The sequence below is a fragment of the Sciurus vulgaris genome, assembly GCF_902686455.1.
Source record: "Sciurus vulgaris genome assembly, contig: HiC_scaffold_560_arrow_ctg1, whole genome shotgun sequence".
NCBI lineage: Eukaryota > Metazoa > Chordata > Mammalia > Rodentia > Sciuridae > Sciurus > Sciurus vulgaris.
Window position 1 is genome coordinate 43931 of NW_027632465.1, and position 21255 is coordinate 65185.

Here is a 21255-nt window from a genome sequence, read left to right on the forward strand (position 1 = left end):
CTTGGGCATGTCAGACATGGCCCACAGTCTCCTAGTATTTTCTCACCAGTGCAAGTATCAGCCTTAACAAGAAGTAAAGACAGTAAGGAGACCAGGACTCTAGTTTCATCCTAGTGGTAACAAGCAGCATATCGATATATGACCTTCAACAGTGCTGATGAAGGAAATTCCTTGTGAAGTCCTGCTGAGGGGGTTCAGGCAGAGGGAGAGAGAAAAAAAGACTCAGAAAACTGCAGCAGTAGCTGGCAACATAGTCTGGCACCCTTGATTTCCCTTACAATGCTAGAGGACCAGCCAGAAGCAAATGATTCACTTGTGAATATTCTCCCTGGATGGTAAAATCCCTGAGGTCTGGGTCAGGACTCAATTCCCAGACAACATTAACACATTCAGTCCCATGGGAATGTTCATTTTAATTCTGAAAATTTAGGGGAAAAACCCTCAAGATGACTTGGATTCTGCAATATCCAGTGCCATTATTCTTAGCGTGGCACCTTCCATGGGGCAGGACAGGTTAGACACACCTAGATGAGCTTCCAAACATTAGTTTCCAGTGGCAGCTGTGTAGGGTTTGCAGGAGATAGTTGGGTGTCTCAGGCCACTCTGAGGCTCTAAGTGGGGACACTGAGTCTAATCAGGTCACATATCTCTATTTTTCTGCACACCACCCCGCAAGTTTACTAGCAGCACTAAAGTTGAATATGTTTGAGATCTTTTGCTCAGCAAGTACATCATCAGATGGCACAGTAGCAATCTCATCATATATGCAATTTTCTATTTTTTTTACATTTGACTATTTTCTGGGTTACTTAAGCCACAGTATTTTTAACTATAATTCTTACGTCTGCATAAGAGTTATGGAACAATGTACCAATTGATTAAGTTATATTGCTCCTCTTGAATATTTAGATTCCTCTAGTTTTTTGCTAGTATAAAAATAATCTGTAAAATTTGAAGATCTTTCCCAAATAGTAAAATCAGAGTGAGTGCAGAGGATTTTTGGTTGGGGAAGAAATTCTGTTGTTTCCCATCCCTTTCCAACAACACCAGTCTTCCTTGGAATCCTGTTTTCTTGACACAAGCTCAGCCCTTGAATGATACAGACCTTTGACCTCTTAGACTGTTTGTGTCACTTGCCCCCATTCAGCTCTCTTCCTGGTGCAGTTGTGCTGAATCTTGGATGGTGGGAAGCAGCCTCCACTCTTGGTTATCCCCCACCAAAACTGGGAGAGGACCCAGAGGTAGCCAGACAGAAGCTCAGTTGTAATATAGGGCTGAACAACAGGGAGTAGAGTGGACTGTTGTAAGAGAAAAAGCACAGGCCACAGCCTAACTCCTGAAAAACACAATGACTCCATAGTGCTTTCATTACTTATTTATTTATTTATTTATTTTGCAGTACTGGGGATTGAACCCCAGGGCCTGTGCTTGCAAGGCAAAGACTCTACCAATTGAGCTATCTCCCGAGCCCTCCATAGTGCTTTCTAAGGAAGATAAAATTTAGTCCATGTAGAGCCTCTGGTTTCAATGGTCACATAAATCCTTTCCCATTCATAAGATGGACAGTCTTGGAGATTTTAGGAGCAGGGTGGGGTGAGGTGGGACATTTTAGATATTTTTAGGTAACCCAAGCCTGTGTTTTCTATTTTTATAGGATCATTAGAGTCTAGCAGATTATGTGATTAATTTCCCAGGTAAGAGAATATCATTGTGACTACATTGTAATATTACAGAAATTAGATTATTCTAGAGTGAAGGGTTAATCATCTGTCCTTAGAGCTAGAAGCCCAATGTAATTTGTAGTGGAAATATTTTCAGTTGAATAAATGATAAACATGTGTCAGGAGTCAGGGGACATTGATTCAATATAGCTGTGCCCCAGTAGGTTGTGCAAGATGGGGAGACAAAGGCCCTCAGGGCTAGCTTACTCCTCTGTACACTAACGGCATTTTCCTGCATGCTCTCAAAGACCCCTTTTTCCTTTGGTGGCTCCTCTGTTCTTCCGTGGAAATTTGTCTCTGGCAGACATTTAAGAAGCAAATGGACAGTAGGACAGTGGGGAAAGATGTGACTGCTCAGCCTCGTACTGCCCAACTTACTGGGGACACTATGCAAACCTGGTTTCTTCTTCCTAGAGCACTTAACAAGCAATAATCACAGAATAGTTAAATTGGGAGTCATGACATGACTCAATGGTCAGGAAAGAAGTTGCTGGAAAGAACCATGACCCCTGAATTAGATCACATCTAAAATGGTATGTGGTTGGAAACTAAGGATACACTGACCAGAACCAGAAACCTGGCTTTGAAATGTGTGAACTTGACTACATTATGGGTAGGACATCTTCCTGGCCTCCTGGCTGAGGGAAGTTGGGACTTCCCTCACCTTGCTCTCAGAGTGCAATGGAGATTGAAGGAGTGCCTGGATAATTGCATGTGACAGAAGATCACAGGGATCATTTGGGTTCTGGTGTGACCCAGTAACTCCAATTCCCCAAGCTCAGTCTGAAGACTCTGCCTCAGATGAATGATTTGGAATGGTGCACATATGACTGGTAATTAAATTAGTAGTTCCAGGGATTTTGAAGTCAATTTTGTTTATTTGGGGAAAATGATACTCATTTTTATTGAAAATTTTCATAAACCACTGAGGATTTAAATACACTTATGTAAGTATAACAGGCAAGGTGACTTAAGAAAAATAAGTAAACAAAAAATAACAAGTGTAAAAATTTCAAAGGCAATGTGGAAATAAATATGTGTGAAAACAACTAGAAGATGTAAGCAGACAAGAATTCTTCCAAATGTGGCCACAAACTGACTGGTGTGAGGTCTCTGGGAGGTGCTATCAGGGAGTCTTCATCCTTTCTAATTTCCCTCTTCCTTCTCAATGTGTATGATAATCCTTTTGTACCCCAGGGAGACTATTACTGACCTGGTAGACCAAGAATGATTTAAAACACACCTTTGCAGACTGGATTGATCTTTATGTTCTGATTCTACCACTTTCAAGTCCAGTAGACTTGGGAAGGAAGTTTAAGACCCTCTGAGCCCTGATCTCCTCATCTCTGAAGTGGGGATGTCCTGATACCTAGGCCCTTCAACAGTGCCATGAGCTGAAATAAAGGCTTCTCACCTCTGTGGTGTAGTTAGCTATTCCCCTACAGATCAGTGTGGAAAGCGGTGGCATTGAATAGGATAGCAGTGACTGAGTTTGGGTTTCTGTGATGACTTCATTGTTATGGCATGCCTGGTGCATGGAAATGTTTCTGTACAAGGGCACAAGATACTGGACTGCTGCTTCAATGCCCTGCATGAAGAGGCTCTATGTGACAGTCCTATCAACTCTGATCTTGATCTCAGGTTTATAGTTCCTGGAAATGAGAAAATTTTTATGCTAGACAACCAAAATATTTCACCAGCTTCACTTCTTCTGTGTCTGCTCTATTTAGAATAACTTTTAATAATGGACTTTCTTGAGAGCTACACAAAGCTAATTAAACTTTGCAACTGTGGAAAAGCTACTTAGATGTCCTCTTTTCTGTGAAATTCCTGAATACAAAGAATAATGTTTTCACAGTCATTAACCTGATAATGAGACATACATTGTAAAGCCCCCAAAAAGAAAACCCCAACTCTGTCCCATGGATTGACGGCAACCCCGATCAACCGCAGTAGGCATCACTTGATGCAAACCACAAGAGGTGTTTATTCCAGCGTGCTCAGACCCGACTCGTGACTCACACAGGAGTCCAGGAGTCCAGTCCCTAGCAGAAAATCTTGTAGGTTTATAAAGGCAGAAACCACACATCGGGAGGGGTCACACATGAAAGGGGGAAAAAGGGAAAAAAAAGGAAAAATGGGGAACAAAGCTGCCAGGAAATTTCAAAGGGGGTCTGGGTTTGCTGATAACATACAACATGTTTCACAATGTTTTACAACAGGGTGTAGATTCTGGTCAATAGTTTCTGGCAATCCTACTGTTTGAGCACTATCTGGCTATATGGCTCAACTTACTCTTTTACTCTCTGTTTGGGGCTGTTTCCTGGAACAGCTTTAAGGGCTTTGTTCCCATTACTGGGAGGGAGACCTTAGGGAGTTGAGATAAAACAGACAGCTTAAAAAAATATCCATTCTTTCAACATAAATAAGGATTGCTGGTATAACTCTTTAGACCTACATCTACATCAGAGAGCAGAGCTCCACTTTATCCCAGTGTAATAGTCAAAATCTGTGTGAATCTTGATTTTCTAATCCCCTTTTATCCCTCACTGGAACTGAAGGTTTGGCCACACTGGTCACAGCAGGGGAATCTGCTCAGAATATTTTTATCTGTCTCCAGTGTGTGTTCTCTTCTTCAGAAGTAACTCCTGATTTTTCCTAGGATCCTTCCTCTGCATTTCACCCTATGAGGTGAGGTGGGAAGGTGACCAAGTGTAAGAAATCAGAGCATGGAATCCTTCTGAACAAGGAAACACAGCCTACCAAATTGGTTTTAACTGGTCCAGATAGATTCTTTCAGAGGCCCACAAATGACTAGTAGGAGGTGAGCACAGAAAGCTTACTGCCATCTTGTAGTTATGATACCACCATTTACCAGTGATAAGCTATGCTCCCTCTAATGTTGAAGTTTGAACACTAGGGAAGCATGCCAAGTCAAGCATATTAAGCAGGTTTTATTTAAAGGTAATAATACAGACTTCTCCTAGCAGGGAGAAGGGGACCATGGCTGATGTTCTAAGTCTCCAGAAGTAAGCGCACCCTCCATCTTTTATAGGTTAAGGTCTCTTTTGTTCTCCAGTTCTCTCCCCATTTATCTCTCCTTCCTGCCTAAGTGACTAAGCCTGGTTTTGCATAAAGCGAGAAGATATGGGCAGGGGGTGGGCAAAGGTGATTCAGCCAGGCAAAGGCCCAGAAGGCATTAATTAGCAGTTCCATGCTTGCAGTGTTTGAAAAAGGCAGGTAAATTTGGTAATCAATGAGCTCCAGATATTCTTGACATTCCATTCTCCCAGGGACAGTCTCCAACTTCCAGAGGTAGGTAGCTTTCATGGCTTTATTTTCTGGGTTTGACCTGATACTGAAGCCAGAATTGGGGACAGGCAGTTAGTGTAGAAATAGGGAATCGGGTCAGATCGAGAAAATGGAGGCCATAAAACCATCTGCCTCTGGAAGTTGGAGACTGCTGTGGGAGAATGGAATGTCAAGGACCTGCAGAACCCATTGATAACCAAATTTACCTGCCCTTGTCAGAGACTGCAGGCAAGGAGATGCTGATTAATGCCCCCTGGGCCCTTACCTGCCTGAGTCACTTTGGCCCTCCCCTGCCCCATCCGCTTCTCACCTGCAAAACCAGGCCTAACCTGTAGGCAGGAAGGAAAGAGATAAGGGGAGAGAATGGGAGAATAAAACCCATAAAAAGGACAGGATTTGCTCATCCCACGGATTTCGCCTTTGGGTCCCCTTCTTCCACCCGAAAGAAGTCTGCTTTTACTTTTCTTTAATAAAGCTGCATTTTCCACTCTACATTTGCCTCGGCGTGCTTCTCCGGCGTTATACTTCAACACCTGAGGAAGCAGGACTCGTCACCGGTAAAGAGCGGTATCAGATTTGGAGGTCCCACCGAGATCTACGCCGAGGTAAGTAAGCCTTTCTCTTCGTGCACCTCAATCTGTCCGAGGTGCATCTTTCTGTCTCTTTCTTTCTGGAGGGCAAAATGGGCACCCGTCAGCTACGTAAACACAGTTAGTGCAGCCGCCATTCTTAAGACTCGGGTGAAAGGTTTCCCGGGCCAGGCAAGTTTCCAATCACCTGCTCTGCAGGCATGTTGGGGCTCTGCTGAAGCCGTTTCCTAATTTTCTGTCCAGGCCCGGAGCGCAATTGCCGCCAGTACACAATGTCCCTAGTCCTGATCTGCCCAGGATGCGTGGAGGCGGAGGAAGGGTTGGAACAACTGCGGGGTTCTCAGCCCGGGCTACTCTCGGGTGAACCCCAAAGGTTCCTTCTCCGGACTCCCCCTCCCGACAGCCCTAAGGGGTATCCAAGGCGATCGGTAGACAAATGGCACTGAGGGAAAGCGCCAATTACATTTGCCTCCGTATGGGCTGTGCAGCACACCACACACATCCACTCCCTCCTGGATGTTTCCCTTTCACTCGCCGATCAGACATTAAACATTCAGATGGTAGGATTAAGAGAAAGACATAAGAAAATTATGTAGAAAATGCTTAGGTTATCTTTGTTTGCATATTTAGCCTTTGCTAGTTTGTTTAAAGTTTTCCTGTGCTTAAAGGTGCTCAGTGTGTTCTAAGCTGCAGGGAGGATGTATATTTTAATTCGACCCCTCCCTTGAATCCCTCAGGGAACAGGGTATTATCTGTCTAACAATCAATAGGTGTCCCCCTCACCCTTTGGAGATTCCTTTAGTCTACAAAATAGGCAGTAAGAGGTGCAATTCTTTTGTTGTGGGTCCCTCTTAATTAGGAATTCATAGTGGCAGGGAGGAAAGCAGTAATGCCCTTAAGTCTGAATCCTCCAAGGGTCTCTAGCACAGGGCAAACTAGAACCCTAGCACTTTGCCAAAGAAGGCCAGAAATCACTTTGGCAAAGCCAAGTAGCAAGAGACGGGTTTTCTGGACCGTATTGAAGCTCAAACTTAGGGAGACGTCCCTAAATATGGTCTCTGGCGCGGGCACCTGAGGTCTATTTTTCTTTTCTTCCACTTAGATGGGAGCTTCACTCTCAACAGTATTGCCAGGTTCACCACTAGCCTGCATACTGAAAAACTGGGACAAATTTGACCCACAGACACTCAAGAAAAAGCGCCTCATTTTCTTCTGCCTCCAGGCCTGGCCTCAATACAAACTCTCTGATGGAGAATCTTGGCCGCCAGAGGGAAGTATAAATTTTAATACCATTTTACAGCTTGATAAATTTTGCAAAAGGGAAGGAAAATAGTGTGAGGTACCTTATGTTCAAATCTTCTTTATTCTAAGGGAAGACCCCAAATTATGCCAACAATGTAAAATAGACTCAGCCATAACCACTACCAGAAAGGAAGAAAACCTTAAAGAGTCACCTACTGAGGGAAAGGAATTTTCTGCTAATGTCCATCAGCAGGCCTCCTGTCCTCCATACCCTGGTCCTTTTCCATCTGCCCCAGTGGACAGATCAAATGTACTACCTCTCCAGGAGATGCCAGGAGGAGAATTTGGACCAATTAAAGTATACAACCCTTTCTCCCTCCAAGACCTAAGACAGATAAAAACAGACCTAGGGAAATTTTCAGAAGATCCAGATAAATATATTGAGGTGTTTCAAAACCTATGCCAGGTGTTTGACCTCACCTGGAAGGATACTATCCTGTTACTTAACCAGACTTTAACCTCCAATGAGAAGGAAGCCACCCTAAAAGCAGCTGAACAATTTGGGGATGACCTACACCTTGCTCATGCCCCAGGAGCCCAAACTAGATCCAAACCCAACTATCTATCGGGAGCACAGGCAGTTCCAAGAAATGATCCCGACTGGGATCCAAACGATGAACAGGACGCTTGGAAGATCAGACACTTCCAAATGTTAGTCCTCGAGGCCCTTAGGAGAATCAAACAGAAGCCTATTAACTATTCCAAGGTTTCTGAAATTATACAAGGTCCCGAGGAAAGCCCAGCTATTTTTATGGAGAAACTCAGGGAGGCAATGAGAAAACACACCACCGTGGATCCTGAATCCACAGAGGGCCATTTACTTTTAAAGGACAAATTTATCATTCAGTCAGCCCCAGACATTCGGAGGAAATTACAGAAATTGGCATATGGCCCTGATCAATCCTTAGATGATATCCTCCGACTTGCAACTTCCGTTTTTTATAATCGAGATGTAGAGGAAAAGAAGGAAAAAGAGCGTAGAGACGAGAAAAAGACTGAAGCGCTGGTCTTAGCCCTAAGAGGAGTTAGCTTCCCGGGTGAAAAAGGAGGAAAACGGAATGTACCTCAGGCCACAAAAGGGGTTTGTTTCCGTTGTGGAAAGGAGGGACATTTCAAACAGGAATGTCCCCAAGCCAAACGGCCACCGCCGGAGCCCTGCCCTAAATGTCAAGGCAATCATTGGAAAAGTGACTGTCCTCAGGGGCATAGGTCCTCGAGGCCAGACTCTTCCACACAGGCCTGACGGGGCCCGGGGCCGATTCTAATCGCTCCCGTAACTCCTATCACTACGCACGAGCCCCGGGTATGCTTCTCCGTAGGGAGCCAAGAGGTCAACTTTCTCTTAGATACTGGTGCCAGTTTTTCAGTGCTCACCTCTTATCCTGGACCTCTTTCCTCTAATACTATAACGGTGCAAGGAGTGTCTGGGCGGCCTATTACCAGAAAGTTTACTCCCCCACTGAGTTGTGAGTGGGATGGGATGATGTTTTCTCATGCATTCCTGATAGTCCCAGAATGCCCTACCCCTTTATTGGGAAGGGACTTACTTTCAAAACTTCAGACTTCCATTACAATGAATTTGGGACCACAAGGATCATTGTGTTTACCTCTACTAGAATGTGATATAAACCCTGAAGTATGGGCCACTGAAGGCAAAATTGGACGGGCAAAAAGCGCAATCCCAATTAAAATAAATAGTCTTAAAGGATCCCTCTGTCTTTCCACATCAAAGACAATACCCGCTACGCCCAGAAGCAAAAAAGGGCTTATTAAAGATCATCCAGAACCTCAAACAGCAGGAACTTTTAGTACCTTGTAATAGCCCATGCAATACACCGATTTTAGGAGTTCAAAAATCAAATGGGGAATGGCATTTAGTCCAAGACCTCAGAATAATTAATGAAGCAGTTGTTCCCCTCCACCCAGTAGTTCCTAATCCATATACTCTGCTATCTGAGATTCCAGCAACTGCTGCTTGGTTTACTGTGTTAGATTTAAAGGATGCCTTCTTTTGCATACCTCTGGACTCTCAGTCTCAGTATCTGTTTGCCTTTGAGGAACCGGATAGTGGATCTCAATTGACCTGGACAGTACTGCCCCAAGGATTTAGAGATAGCCCCCACCTATTTGGACAAACTCTGGCTAAGGACTTAGCAGAATTCAGAGATAAAGCATCTGCAATTGTTCTCCAATATGTGGATGACATCCTGTTATGTGCCTCCACCCAGGAGGAATGTCAAAAGGCTACTACAGAACTCTTAAACTTCTGAGCCAATCAGGGTTATAAAGTCTCAAAAAAGAAAGCTCAATTATGTCAGCAATGGTCCAATATTTAGGATTACAACTATCTCAAGGAATCCGCAAACTAGGACATGAAAGAATAACTCCCATAGGACAATATCCTCTGCCTCAGACCCTAAGGCAACTCAGAGGCTTCCTAGGAAAAACTGGATACTGCAGACTTTGGATTCCTGGGTATGGGGAATTAGCTAAGCCTCTTTACAGTCTTCTGAAAGAAACTTTACAACAAGGAGCAACCAACCTAATATGGGAACCAGAACATATTAAAGCCTTTAAGACATTAAAAGGGGCCCTACTCCAAGCCCCTGCCCTTAGTTTACCTACCAAAAAGGAATTTAACCTGTTTGTCACTGAAAGAGGAGGAATAACCCTAGGAGTGGTAACACAAAAGAATGGACCTATTCAACAGCCAGTAGCCTATCTCAGCAAGGAACTTGATGTGGTATCTCTGGGGATGGCCCCACTGTTTGCGAGTAATTGCTGCTGTAGCTCTACTAGTCCCTGAGGCAATCAAAATCACCCTGGGAAGAGACCTTATTGTCTACACTTCCTATGATCTCTCAGGAATTTTAAACTCGAAAGGAGGACTATGGCTTTCAAATAGTCGCCTTCTAAAATATCAGGTTTGGGATAGAAATTTATGGCTTACACCCACCATTGGGCATCTAAACCAAAAGGCCCAATCTTTTGGGAACAACATAACCATACTTATGATATATGGCCTAATAGTACTCGAGAATTAGAATGGACCCCAGAGTCACAATGCCAACAAATTGTAATTTTACAAGCCAATGATTGGTTTGGAACTAATTGGCTCTATAGACCTGAAATTAGCTGGCCAGCACCCAATGGGACACAATGGATATGTGGAACTAACTTATGGCCCTGGCTTCCCCCAGGCTGGATAGGAAGATGTACTATCGGGTACCCCTGGATGCAAGGGCGATGGACCCCAAGTATAGAACAGCCAGCAAATCTCCCCAATCTCAAACACAGATGGGGACGATCTGTTTTTCGTTGGTATGATCATTTAGCTTCAATGTTTATCCCACAAATTGGTTTAGAGGATGTAATGTGGCATGTGGAAACTCTAAACAATTATACCCAAACCGCCCTCCATGACGTTGAAGAAAGCATTTCTCTCCTTAACACAGAAGTGACACTCATGAGGAAAGCTGTCTTACAAAACCGGATGGCTTTAGATATTCTCACTGCAGCCCAAGGCGGTACTTGTGCCATTGTTAGAACTGAATGCTGTGTTTACATCCCTGACAACTCCTGCAATGTGACTGACATCCTTAAAGATTTACATTCTCAGATAGAGGCCATGTCCTCCCCAGACCCATCATGGGAACAAATTCTTAGCTCCTGGTTCTCTGGTACCTCCTGGTGGAAAACATTATTAGTTTCTGTCATCATCATCATACTCATTGGCGTGTTTCTATGCTGTGGTATTTACTGTTGCATTAATCTTATCCCGGTACTCATAACTTCTTGTTTCTCTTATAGACCGCCCATCTCTCAAATGACCCTCCAGCCCATTATTCCTCAACCAGACTTTTACCGTGGACCCCTCGATCGACCCAATTTCTAAAAAGGAACTCCAAACTGCTTACCCCACGCCGTCCACTTCCAGCTTGAAGAAGTCAGAGCGGTCATCGACCCCCTTCCCCAACAGCATGGAGTTCCTAAGATTAGAGGGGGGAATGAAGCCAGAATTGGGGACAGGCAGTTAGTGTAGAAATAGGGAATCGGGTCAGATCGAGAAAATGGAGGCCATAAAACCATCTGCCTCTGGAAGTTGGAGACTGCTGTGGGAGAATGGAATGTCAAGGACCTGCAGAACCCATTGATAACCAAATTTACCTGCCCTTGTCAGAGACTGCAGGCAAGGAGATGCTGATTAATGCCCCCTGGGCCCTTACCTGCCTGAGTCACTTTGGCCCTCCCCTGCCCCATCCGCTTCTCACCTGCAAAACCAGGCCTAACCTGTAGGCAGGAAGGAAAGAGATAAGGGGAGAGAATGGGAGAATAAAACCCATAAAAAGGACAGGATTTGCTCATCCCACGGATTTCGCCTTTGGGTCCCCTTCTTCCACCCGGGAGAAGTCTGCTTTTACTTTTCTTTAATAAAGCTGCATTTTCCACTCTACATTTGCCTCGGCGTGCTTCTCCGGCGTTATACTTCAACACCTGAGGAAGCAGGACTCGTCACCGGTAAAGAGCGGTATCAATACCCTATTTCTACACTAACTACCTGTCCTTAATTGTGGCTTCAGTTACAGAGGATACCAGAAAATGGGATGAAAACTAAGAGATAAAAAAGACATCACAGAAACCAGCTGTGCCTGCAGTCAGAAAAACTACCCCAGGGTTTTCAATTGTAAAATAAAACACTGTCCCCACCTTTGTCTATGTTAGTTTGAATTGATTTTCTTTTTTTTTAATACCTTTATTTTATTTTCTTATGTGGTACTGAGGATTGAACCCAGGACCTCATGTGTGCTAGGCGGGCACTCTGACACTGAGTCTCAGCCCTAATACCAGTTCATTCTCTTTCACTTGAAAAAAAGAGTGCTTACTGACCTGCTGTTTTTCTCAATTCCCTTTCATTTGTAGAGAATGGTAGCAAGAAACAATAGAAGATTAACTATCCAAAATATCCAATTACCTAATCAATCAATAGACAGGTGAACTAAACAGACACTTCTCAAAAGAAGAAATACAAATGGCAAAAAAGTGTATATGGAAATATGTTCAACATCCTAACTAATTAGGGAAACGTAAATCAAAACTGCAAAAAAAAAAATGCACTAATATTTCATCTCACATCCGTCAGAGTGGCATTCACCAGGAACACAAATAATAGAAGCTGGAGAGAATATTGAGAAAAAGGAACACTTTTACACTATTGATGGGACTAATAATTATTATAACTATTTTGGAAATAAGTATGGAGTCTCTTCAAAAGACTAGGCTCAGAAGGACCATATGACCCAGCTATAGCACTCTTTGGTATTTATCTTGAAGAATTAAAGTCATAATACTACAGGGATACATCCTTATCCATATTTATAGGGGCACAATTCACAATTGCTAAACTATGGAACTGGCCTATGTGTCCATCAATTGATGAATGAATGAAGAAAATGTGGTAGAGATACACAATTGATTTTTATTCAGCCATAAAGAAAAATAAAATTGTGTCATTTGCAGGAAAATGCATGAAACTAGAGACAACCATGTTAAGTGAAATAAGACAAAGTGAAAAGATGAAGGGATATATGTCTCCCTAGGGAAGCTAGAGAGGGAAAACAGGAAAACAAAGCAGTGGGTGGATCTCCTAAAAATCCAAGGAAGATCAGTAAAGAAAAGGATTCAAGGGGTGGGACCAAATTAGGAGGGAGGGGAAGTGCTAGGAAATCATTGGTTAAATAACAGTTTGTGTGCATGTAAATGTATGTAACAAATATAAGCATTATGTACAACTATAATGCACTAATAAAAATGTGGGGAAAATGAATTAAATCCATATAAGCCTTGAGAATGACCTAATTATGGCCACATTTTGGAGTACATTTTTCAAGAGTCCTAGAGACTTGCTTCTGCTTTCAAATGCCCTTCTCTATGAAAGAAGGTTAAAATTTACATTGTGTGTAGAAGAATATAATCCAGGACATATTAAATTCATTTATATTTCTTTAGATTTTAAAATAAAGCATTCCTATAGGATGTGGGCACTGTGCCTACTGTGTCCAATGGATAAATGGACTCTGAAAGTTTTTGCTTTTTTTCTGCATTATATGTAGCATTTTCTCATTAGGCATGTTTGTAAATAATTATGTGTTCTATTATTAAGCAAATCATATTTCAATAGATCTACAATGCATATTAAAAACTATATCAACTGGAGCATCCACTATGTGGAGGAGAAAGACAGTCCTGGTGTTTACCTCTATATTATACTTTCTCCCTTTGAGTTTTCCTGAACAGTTGGAAAAACCAGAAAGCTTGACAATGTGGCTGAAGTAAGATCAATACAGATCTTGAGAACTCTTTAAAATATTTAGTGCTTACAGAAGTGGTGATGTCTGGGAAAATGATACAGTGCAAAGACCCACCTTCAAATCCTGATTCTTGCAATCAAATTAGAAAGATTTTAGTCATGTCACTCAAAGTAACAGGCATGAGTTTATTGAAGTAGTACAAGGGAAAGGGGACAATCTCAAGAGAGAGTGAATTCTCTCAAAGACTAGAGAGAAGTGTTCCTCTCTTGCACTCTAGTTTTATTGGAGGATCTCAGGGAAGTTTCAAGAGAGTCCTGCCCAGGTCTGCCTTTTGACTGTCATAACCCCACTGCCAATGACAACTCTAGGTCACCTTGGCCCATGATGTTTCTAATTAGATTCTTAACCATAAATTCTTTGATATTATCTTTATCTCCCTGAGTTTCAGAATTTGGTCTGTGGAAAGGGTCTCAGAAGTCTCCCTCTTCAGAGACCCTCTTATCAACATTATTTCAGGCCTGCATTTTTCCTGCAGAATATAGGTAATTTGCTGAGGAATGTGCCATTGCCCATCCACTTATGCCAGGCAGGGATGCAGGTAAATTGCTTCTTGGAAAAGAAAACAAATGGAAGTCATCACAGTGGGCCCACTTTATAAAATGATTATCTTAATTAGAATGGGTTTCTCACCACTCAAAACTATCTGTCCCCCATTGATATGAGAAATCAGAATTGGGTCCCCTGGTGTTGAAGATTGACAACTGAGTGAGGCAAGGCATGCATAGAAAACAAGTTTTACTTAAAAGAAATAACAGAGATAATAGACTCCTCAAGAGGGAGCTGGGACCCAGACCTGGTGCTCCTGGGTGTGGGAATATTTTGCTTTTTGATAAACCCCCACCTCCTTTATTTCATGCAGATGTTCCCAAAGGCAGGAAAGGGTAACCTCAGGGGCTAATTACTTTTGTTGTGAAAGAATGGACATTTTTTTAAGCTGTCTGAGGTCACCCTCCCAGTTATCTTAACTCCCTAAGGTCACCCTCCCAGTCATCTCAACTCCCTAAGGTCACCCTCCCAGGAATGGGAACAAAGCCCTTAAAGCTGTTCCAAGAAACAGCCCCAAACAGAGAATAAAAGGGTAAATTGAGCCAGATAGCCAGATAGTGATCAAACAGAATGATTACCAGAAACTATTGACCAGAATCTACGCCCTGTTGTAAAACATTGTGAAACATGTTGTATGTTATCAGCAAACCCAGACCCCCTTTGGAATTTCCCGGCAGCTTTGTCCCCCTTTTCCCTTTCATGTGCGACCCCTCCCGATGTGTGGTTTCTGCCTTTATAAACCTACAAGATTTTCTGCTAGGGACTCGACTCCTGGAGTTGGGTCCCAGCGCGCTGGAATAAACACCTCTTGCGGTTTGCATCAAGTGACGCCTCCTGCGGTTGATTGGGGTTGCCGTCCATCCATGGGACAGAGTTGGGGTTTCCTTTTTGGGGGGCCTTACAGTTGGAACTTGTGATCCTTATAACCTGGAGGTATTAGCTCTCAGTTGAGCTTGAACTGGGAAGTGCTATCCAGAGGTTAGCTGTTAGCAACTCATTTTCTTTTCTTTGATAAACATTTAAAGGTCCTTTGCTCCTGTCCTTTAGCAGTTCAGCCTAAGTCACACTAGGGTTCAGGTTGTGTTTGTAAGGGATCCACAGAAACCACACCAGACACGGGAAATTACATAAGGGAGTTTATTAAGCAAACTGAGTGTCTCCCTTCAGGGTAAGAGAGAAAACTAGAGGAAAAGAAAGGGAACCAGAAAGGGCACGTGCAAGAAAGAGTGTGAAAGTGAGGAGAATAGAGAAAGTAAGTAGGAGAGACAGAAAGATGAGAAAAGATGTCAGGGTAGCTACTGTGAATCAGATGAATTGTGCCGGACTAACAGGGGACCAATAATGGAGAAGGATACTTGCAAGCTGACTGATGAACCAATAGCTAGCCAGGATATTCAGACTGACAGTAATTGGGAGGCGGGGAAATGGCTGTGCTGGAAAGGTCAGGGGAAGCAACTTTGTACATTTCAGTGTTCCCAACAGTTGGCCCCCAACCAGCATCTGTTTCACCAGAGAAATTGATAGCAAAGCAGATTCTCAGGCCACAACCCAGACCTGCAGTATCTGACTCAGAGTGGCTCAGGAATTCTAATTTTTATGATCCCTTCAGGTGCATACTGGTGGTTAAATACTTATGCCTTCCTTTGGTCTCTCCTCCAAGAACAGGATCTTTTTCACCACTTTGCATAAAGATATTTTATGATAACCTCACTCACTGACCCACAGCATATAGGCATCCAGTATTAGCCAGTTACAACCAAGGTGCACAAACCCTGAGATACAAGGGACTAGGCTCATGGTTCCTTAGTTCTCAGAAGTTCAGAGAATATTGTTTCAGTGTTCTCTTTAAAATCTTCAAACACAGTTAAGCCTAATAGTCAAATCCATGTAAATGTTTTGACTTTACTTCTCCAGAGGTAGAAGCAAAAACCAATTCATTGTTTAGTAAGTTCTGGAAACCATGTTGCTTCTCTGTGACCACTATTGAAAGGACTAGTTTGGGAGGATCAAATCTTTTTTATATGGGAATATCCTTGGTTGTGTTGCACAGATCCCTGCCCTTGCCACTCATGACCACTAGATGGCGGGGACACACTTTCCTGCTGGCACCTAGGGGTCCTCCACAGTCAGTCGGTCTCCCTGCTTCTCTGGGTCCCATCATATTAACTGAAGTCTCAGTGTGCTGAGGTCAATTGTAGTGAGGTGTCTGGGAAGTGATATGCATCCAGGAACTTTGACTAGATGGAGCAATGACCATAATACTGTGGCAGGAAAGTCCTTTAGAATTTTACAGTCTTCCTACCCATGCAAGGTAAGCTTATTATCTTCCCACAGTCTTGAATCCTGAGAGATGGCAGAGCTCTGGTCACAGGCCCTAATACCAATCAGGAGGAGGAGAGCTCATAAAGTGGCAACAGGACATTTCCTTCTCATAGGAAGTCTAATCTGTTTGTAAAGACAAAAAAGATCTATCTTTTTTGATGCTTTAAAGAGTCCACTGGGAAGGTAACAGAGGACATGGGAAGAGAATTAGCATTTGAATCTTGGGTAAAAATCAGGCTCCACTCCTGACTATGGAGAGCTTTTATCTGCTCCTGTGCCTCTTATCTGATCCAATTTTGTTGCCAGGACAAGAAAGTGTGTGCAACAGAAACCATGTTTGCACACTTACTCTTCTCAGGTGCAGCTGCCTTCCTATCCTCCCACCCCTGGCAGACTTTCCTGTTCTCTGCATTAAAATGGGAGGGCCTAACAGAAGGAAAGTGCTGGGTGCAACACCTGTAGGTTTGGCATTGCTATAAGTGTACCTTGGGTTTGTGTTAATCTGCTATAGTAAGACTCAGAGAAACAGGTTTTACTCTCACTGATAGCTATATTTTCTTACAATGAGTTGTGTAGGGCTATGTGGGAAGTATTGAAGGATTATGAAAAATAATATTCCTATAAGACAGCACCCTAGGAAAATGGAGGGACAGTGTGACTTGGAAGGAGGGAGGGGAAATTGATCAAACATTAAACCTTTCCCAGTGCATTCTTTCTGAATAACAATGGGCCCTGGGGGGAGGGTGAATACTGAATGCTGGGTCCTAAATCTTGACCTTCTCCCAAGGAAAAATTATTCCTAAAGACAATGGGAAAGTTTTGAGTACTCATTCCTCAGGATCCAGACTCTTATCCCACCCAGACAAAAATGAGTTTCAGCCTTTTTACCACTACCCTCCTAAATTAAAGTTTTATCCTGTAAAACTAGCCCCTGATTGTCAAAACTGCAAGTATATGGTTTCAAGTTACATCATTGTACCCTATAAAACCAAAATCCCATCAATAGCTGATGGCCATTTTCCCATCCAGAAAGTGGTTCTTCAGAGTGCCCAAGTCTGTGAAGGAATAAAGTCTCCCCTGAAACCGCTGATGTCTGCCTCTTTTCTTTTTGTACTTACAGTAAGATCCCTTTCCTTACAGCCTTAAGCTCTTCTTACTTTTGATAGGGCTCTCACAAGTGTACATCTTAAGTTATATTGGGAAAAAAAACATTGTTTTTCATTTGAGTTATCTATGTAGGACTGCTCAGGTGAGAGAATGGACATTTTTATAAGCTGTCTGATTTATCTCAACTCTGTAAGATCTCCCTCCCAGTGATGGAAACAAAGCCCTTTAAGCTGTTCCAGGGAACAGCCCCAAACAGAGAGTAAAAGGGTAAATTTGAGCAAGATAGTGCTCAGACACTTAAGATATATAGGATATAAGATTACCAGAAACTGTTGACCAGAATCTATGCCCTGTTGTAAAACAATGTGAAACATGTTGTATGTTATCAGCAAACCCAGACCCCTTTGGAATTTCCCAGTGGCTTTGTTCCCCTTTTCCCTTCTGTGTGTGAACCCTCCCTATGTGTGGTTTCTGCCTTTGTAAACTTGTAAGATTTTCTGCTAGGGACTCGACTCCTCAACTCCTGTGTGAGTCACGATTTGGGTCGCAGCGAGCTGGAATAAAAGCCTCTTTCAGTTTGCATCAAATGACGCCTCCGGCGGTTGATTGGGGTTGCCGTCTATTCGTGGGACAGAGTTGGGGTCTCCTTTTTGGGGGTCTTAAATTTGGGGGCTCGTCCGGGATCTGATGGACCCCCTCATCCACGGAGTCGACCTTGGAGGTAAGAAGGGGTACCCGAGGTTGTGTCTCCTTGTCTTGTGTTTTGTTAGTTTGTCTGGTCCTGTGAGCGTGATTTCGATTTCGGTTTCGCTGCCGTTCGGGTACTCGTGAGAGTGGCCAAACAGTGGTTGGTAGACGTGCCTGGAGGGTCACAGGTTGCAGCCCTGGGGGATGCCCCAAGGGTGGAGGAGAGCCAGGGACGCCTGGTAGTCTCCTACTGTAAGGGAGCTGATCGGGTTCAACTGTTGGATCAGAGATTGGCGCCTGATTCTGTTGCATGTTTGTGGCTGACAAGGTGGAGTAAGTGGGTCCTCCTATCTGTAGCATTTTTGTTGTTTGTGTTTCTAATGAAGGACGGATGAACTGACGATGGGACAGACTGTGACAACCCCTCTTAGTCTGACATTAGACCATTGGGCTGAAGTTAAGGGAAGAGGTCGCGACCTATCAGTTGAGATTAAGAAAGGCCCATGGCGGACCTTCTGCTCTTCATAATGGCCTGCTTTTAATGTACGATGGCCAGGAAAGGGACCATTAACCTATGTGTCATTCTTGCTGTTAAAGAGATTGATTTTCAGAAGGAACCTGGAGCCCAACCATACCAGGAGCCCTAAATCGTGGTCTGGCAGGATCTGGTGCAAAATCCACCCCCCCTGGATTCGACCTTGGGTTGCAAAACCCAAGCCCCGGCCTGCCGCACAAATCCTAGTTGCCCAATCTCCCAGGTCTGGGGGGAAATCCAGTAACTCAGACCCCTCCAAGAAGATTTATCCCAAAACCCAGGCTGACCACCTTCTCCTTGACTCACCTCCCACATATGCTCCCTCCTCGGTCCCCGTAGGGGGTCAGCAAGAGGCAGAAGAATTGCTGGCCCCTTAGTCGCCCCCTCTGTTCCATCTAATGATTCTCTGCAGGGGCCCACGCAGGGCACCAAGGGGCCTACTCAGGGTACCAGGAGCTGCCACGGGATAACTCCCAACACCAACGTTGCCCTTCCCCTAAGGGCTTATGGGCCCCCTCCGGTGGCAACGGATGGTGGACCGGCTCCTCTTCAGCCCCTCCAGTACTGGACTTTTTCCTCCGCAGACATGTATAACTGGAAAACTAATCATCCTCCCTTTTAAGAGGATCCCCAGCGCTTAAGTGTTCTCTTTAGTGTTCTCTCATCAGCCCACATGGGATGATTGTCAGCAGCTACTGCAGACCCTTTTCACTACTGAGGAGAGGGAGAGGAATTTATTGGAGGCAAGGAAGAATGTACCAGGAGCAGATGGACGACCCACCCAGCTCCCCAACATCATTGAGACTGCCTTCCCCCTCTCCAGGGCTTACTGGGATTTCAACACAGCAGAAGGTAGGGAGCGACAGACAGTCTATCACCAGACTCTAGTGGCTGGCCTCCACGGGGCAGCGAGACATGCCACTAATTTGGCTAAGGTAAGAGAGGTTATCCAGGGGGTCACGGAACCCCCATCAGTATTTCTCGAGTGCTTAATGGAAGCTTTCAGGCGCTACACCCCATTTGACACTACATCTGAGGGGCAAAGGACTTCCATGGCCATGGCTTTTATAGGGCAGTCAGCAATAGATATTAAGAGAAAGTTTCAAAGAATAGACAGGTTACAAGATTATACCTTACAGGATTTAGTTAAGGGGGCAGATAAAGTGTATCATAAGAGGGAAACTGAGGAAGAGAAGGAGCAAAGGAAAGAAAAGGAGAGAGAGGAAAGAGAAAACAAAAAGGATCGTAAGCAGAAGAACCTAACATGGATTTGGTCACAGTAGTAGGTGAGAAAGGCCAGGAAAAAACACAAGGCAGGGCTAAAAAAAGGGTCAGGAAACCTGAGCAACCGCACTCCATTAAACAAGGATCAGTGTGCCTACTGCAAGGAGAGAGGTCACTGGGCTAGAGAGTGTCCTAAGAAGAAGACTGGGCCCTCCAAGAAAGTATTAGCCCTAGAAGAAGAAGAAGATTAGTGGGGGCTGGGCTCGGAACCCCTCCCCGAGCCTAGGGTAACACTAGAGGTGGAGGGGAAGCCAGTTGAGTTCTTAGTAGACACTGGGGCTCAACACTCAGTTCTACTCGAACTGACTGGCCCATCTCCCAAAGAAATTGAGGGTCATAGTAGCTACAGGCCACCAGCAGTTCTCATGGACTACCAGAAGAACATTAGACTTAGGAACAGGACAGGTAACCCACTCGTTTCTAGTCATCCCCAAGTGTCCTGTGCCTCTACTTGGGAGAGATCTCCTAACCAAAATGGGAGCCCAGATTACCTTCACCCCTGAGGTCCCAGAGGTGACCCAAAGCAAGAGAATAACTACTGCCCTGACTATGCACCTGGATGATGAACATAGACTTTTTGAGAAACAGGGAGCAAAAATATGTCACAAAAATAACTGCTTGAATAGGTATCCAGGGGCATGGGCCAAAACGGCTGGAACAGGACTAGACACAGAAAGACCACCCATAGTTGTAGAACTTAAAGCCACATCTACTCCTGTGGCTGTACATCAATACCCTATAACGAAAGAGGCCTGGGAAGGAATTAGGCCCCATATCCAGCGCCTCCTTCAGCAAGGTATCCTAGTGAAGTGTCGGTCAGCATGAAACACTCCCTTGTTACCTGTTAAAAAGCCTGGCACAGGAGACTATCGCCTGGTACAGGACTTAAGAGAAGTAAACAAGCGAGTACAGAACATCCACCACACTGTACCTAACCCTTACAACTTTCTGAGCTCTCTTCCCCTGGATCATATTTGGTACACTGTCTTGGACATAAAGGACGCTTTTTTCTACCTGCGACTACACACTTCCAGCCAAAACATCTTCACATTCGAGTGTAGGGACCTTGACTCTGGGACAACAGGACAATTGACATGGACCCAATTACCTCAGGGGTTCAAGAATTCCCCGACCATCTTTGATGAAGCTCTCCACCAAGATTTAGCCCACTTCCATGCCAGCTATCCCCAGGTAACACTTCTGCAGTCTGTAGATGACTTTCTACTGGCCAGGGCCACAGAGGATTAATGCCAACCAGGCATTGGACTACTGCTAGAAGAACTTGCCTGCTAAGAATATCAGGCCTCCGCCAAGAAGGCCCAGATCTGCCAAAAGGAGGTAACGTACCAGGGGTATGCCCTCAAAGGGGGACAGAGATGGCTAACGGAGGCCAGAAAACAAACTAGGACTCAGATACCTGTTCCTCGCTCACCCCGCCAAGTGCGAGAATTTTTAGGGACTGCAGGGTTTTGCCACCTGTA

The 21255-nt window shown here is 44.2% G+C and overlaps 1 protein-coding gene across 1 annotated transcript; it reads left to right on the forward strand.

Moving 5' to 3' along the window:
- The first annotated feature begins 5484 nt into the window (after positions 1-5484).
- LOC306652733 (uncharacterized protein) lies at positions 5485-9105 on the forward strand. The gene is made up of 2 exons (XM_079125472.1): positions 5485-5638; positions 6726-9105. The coding sequence occupies exon 2, from the start codon at positions 7194-7196 to the stop codon at positions 8166-8168; it is 975 nt and encodes a 324-aa protein (XP_078981598.1). The 5' UTR covers positions 5485-5638; positions 6726-7193; the 3' UTR covers positions 8169-9105.
- Positions 9106-21255: the final 12150 nt, after the last annotated feature.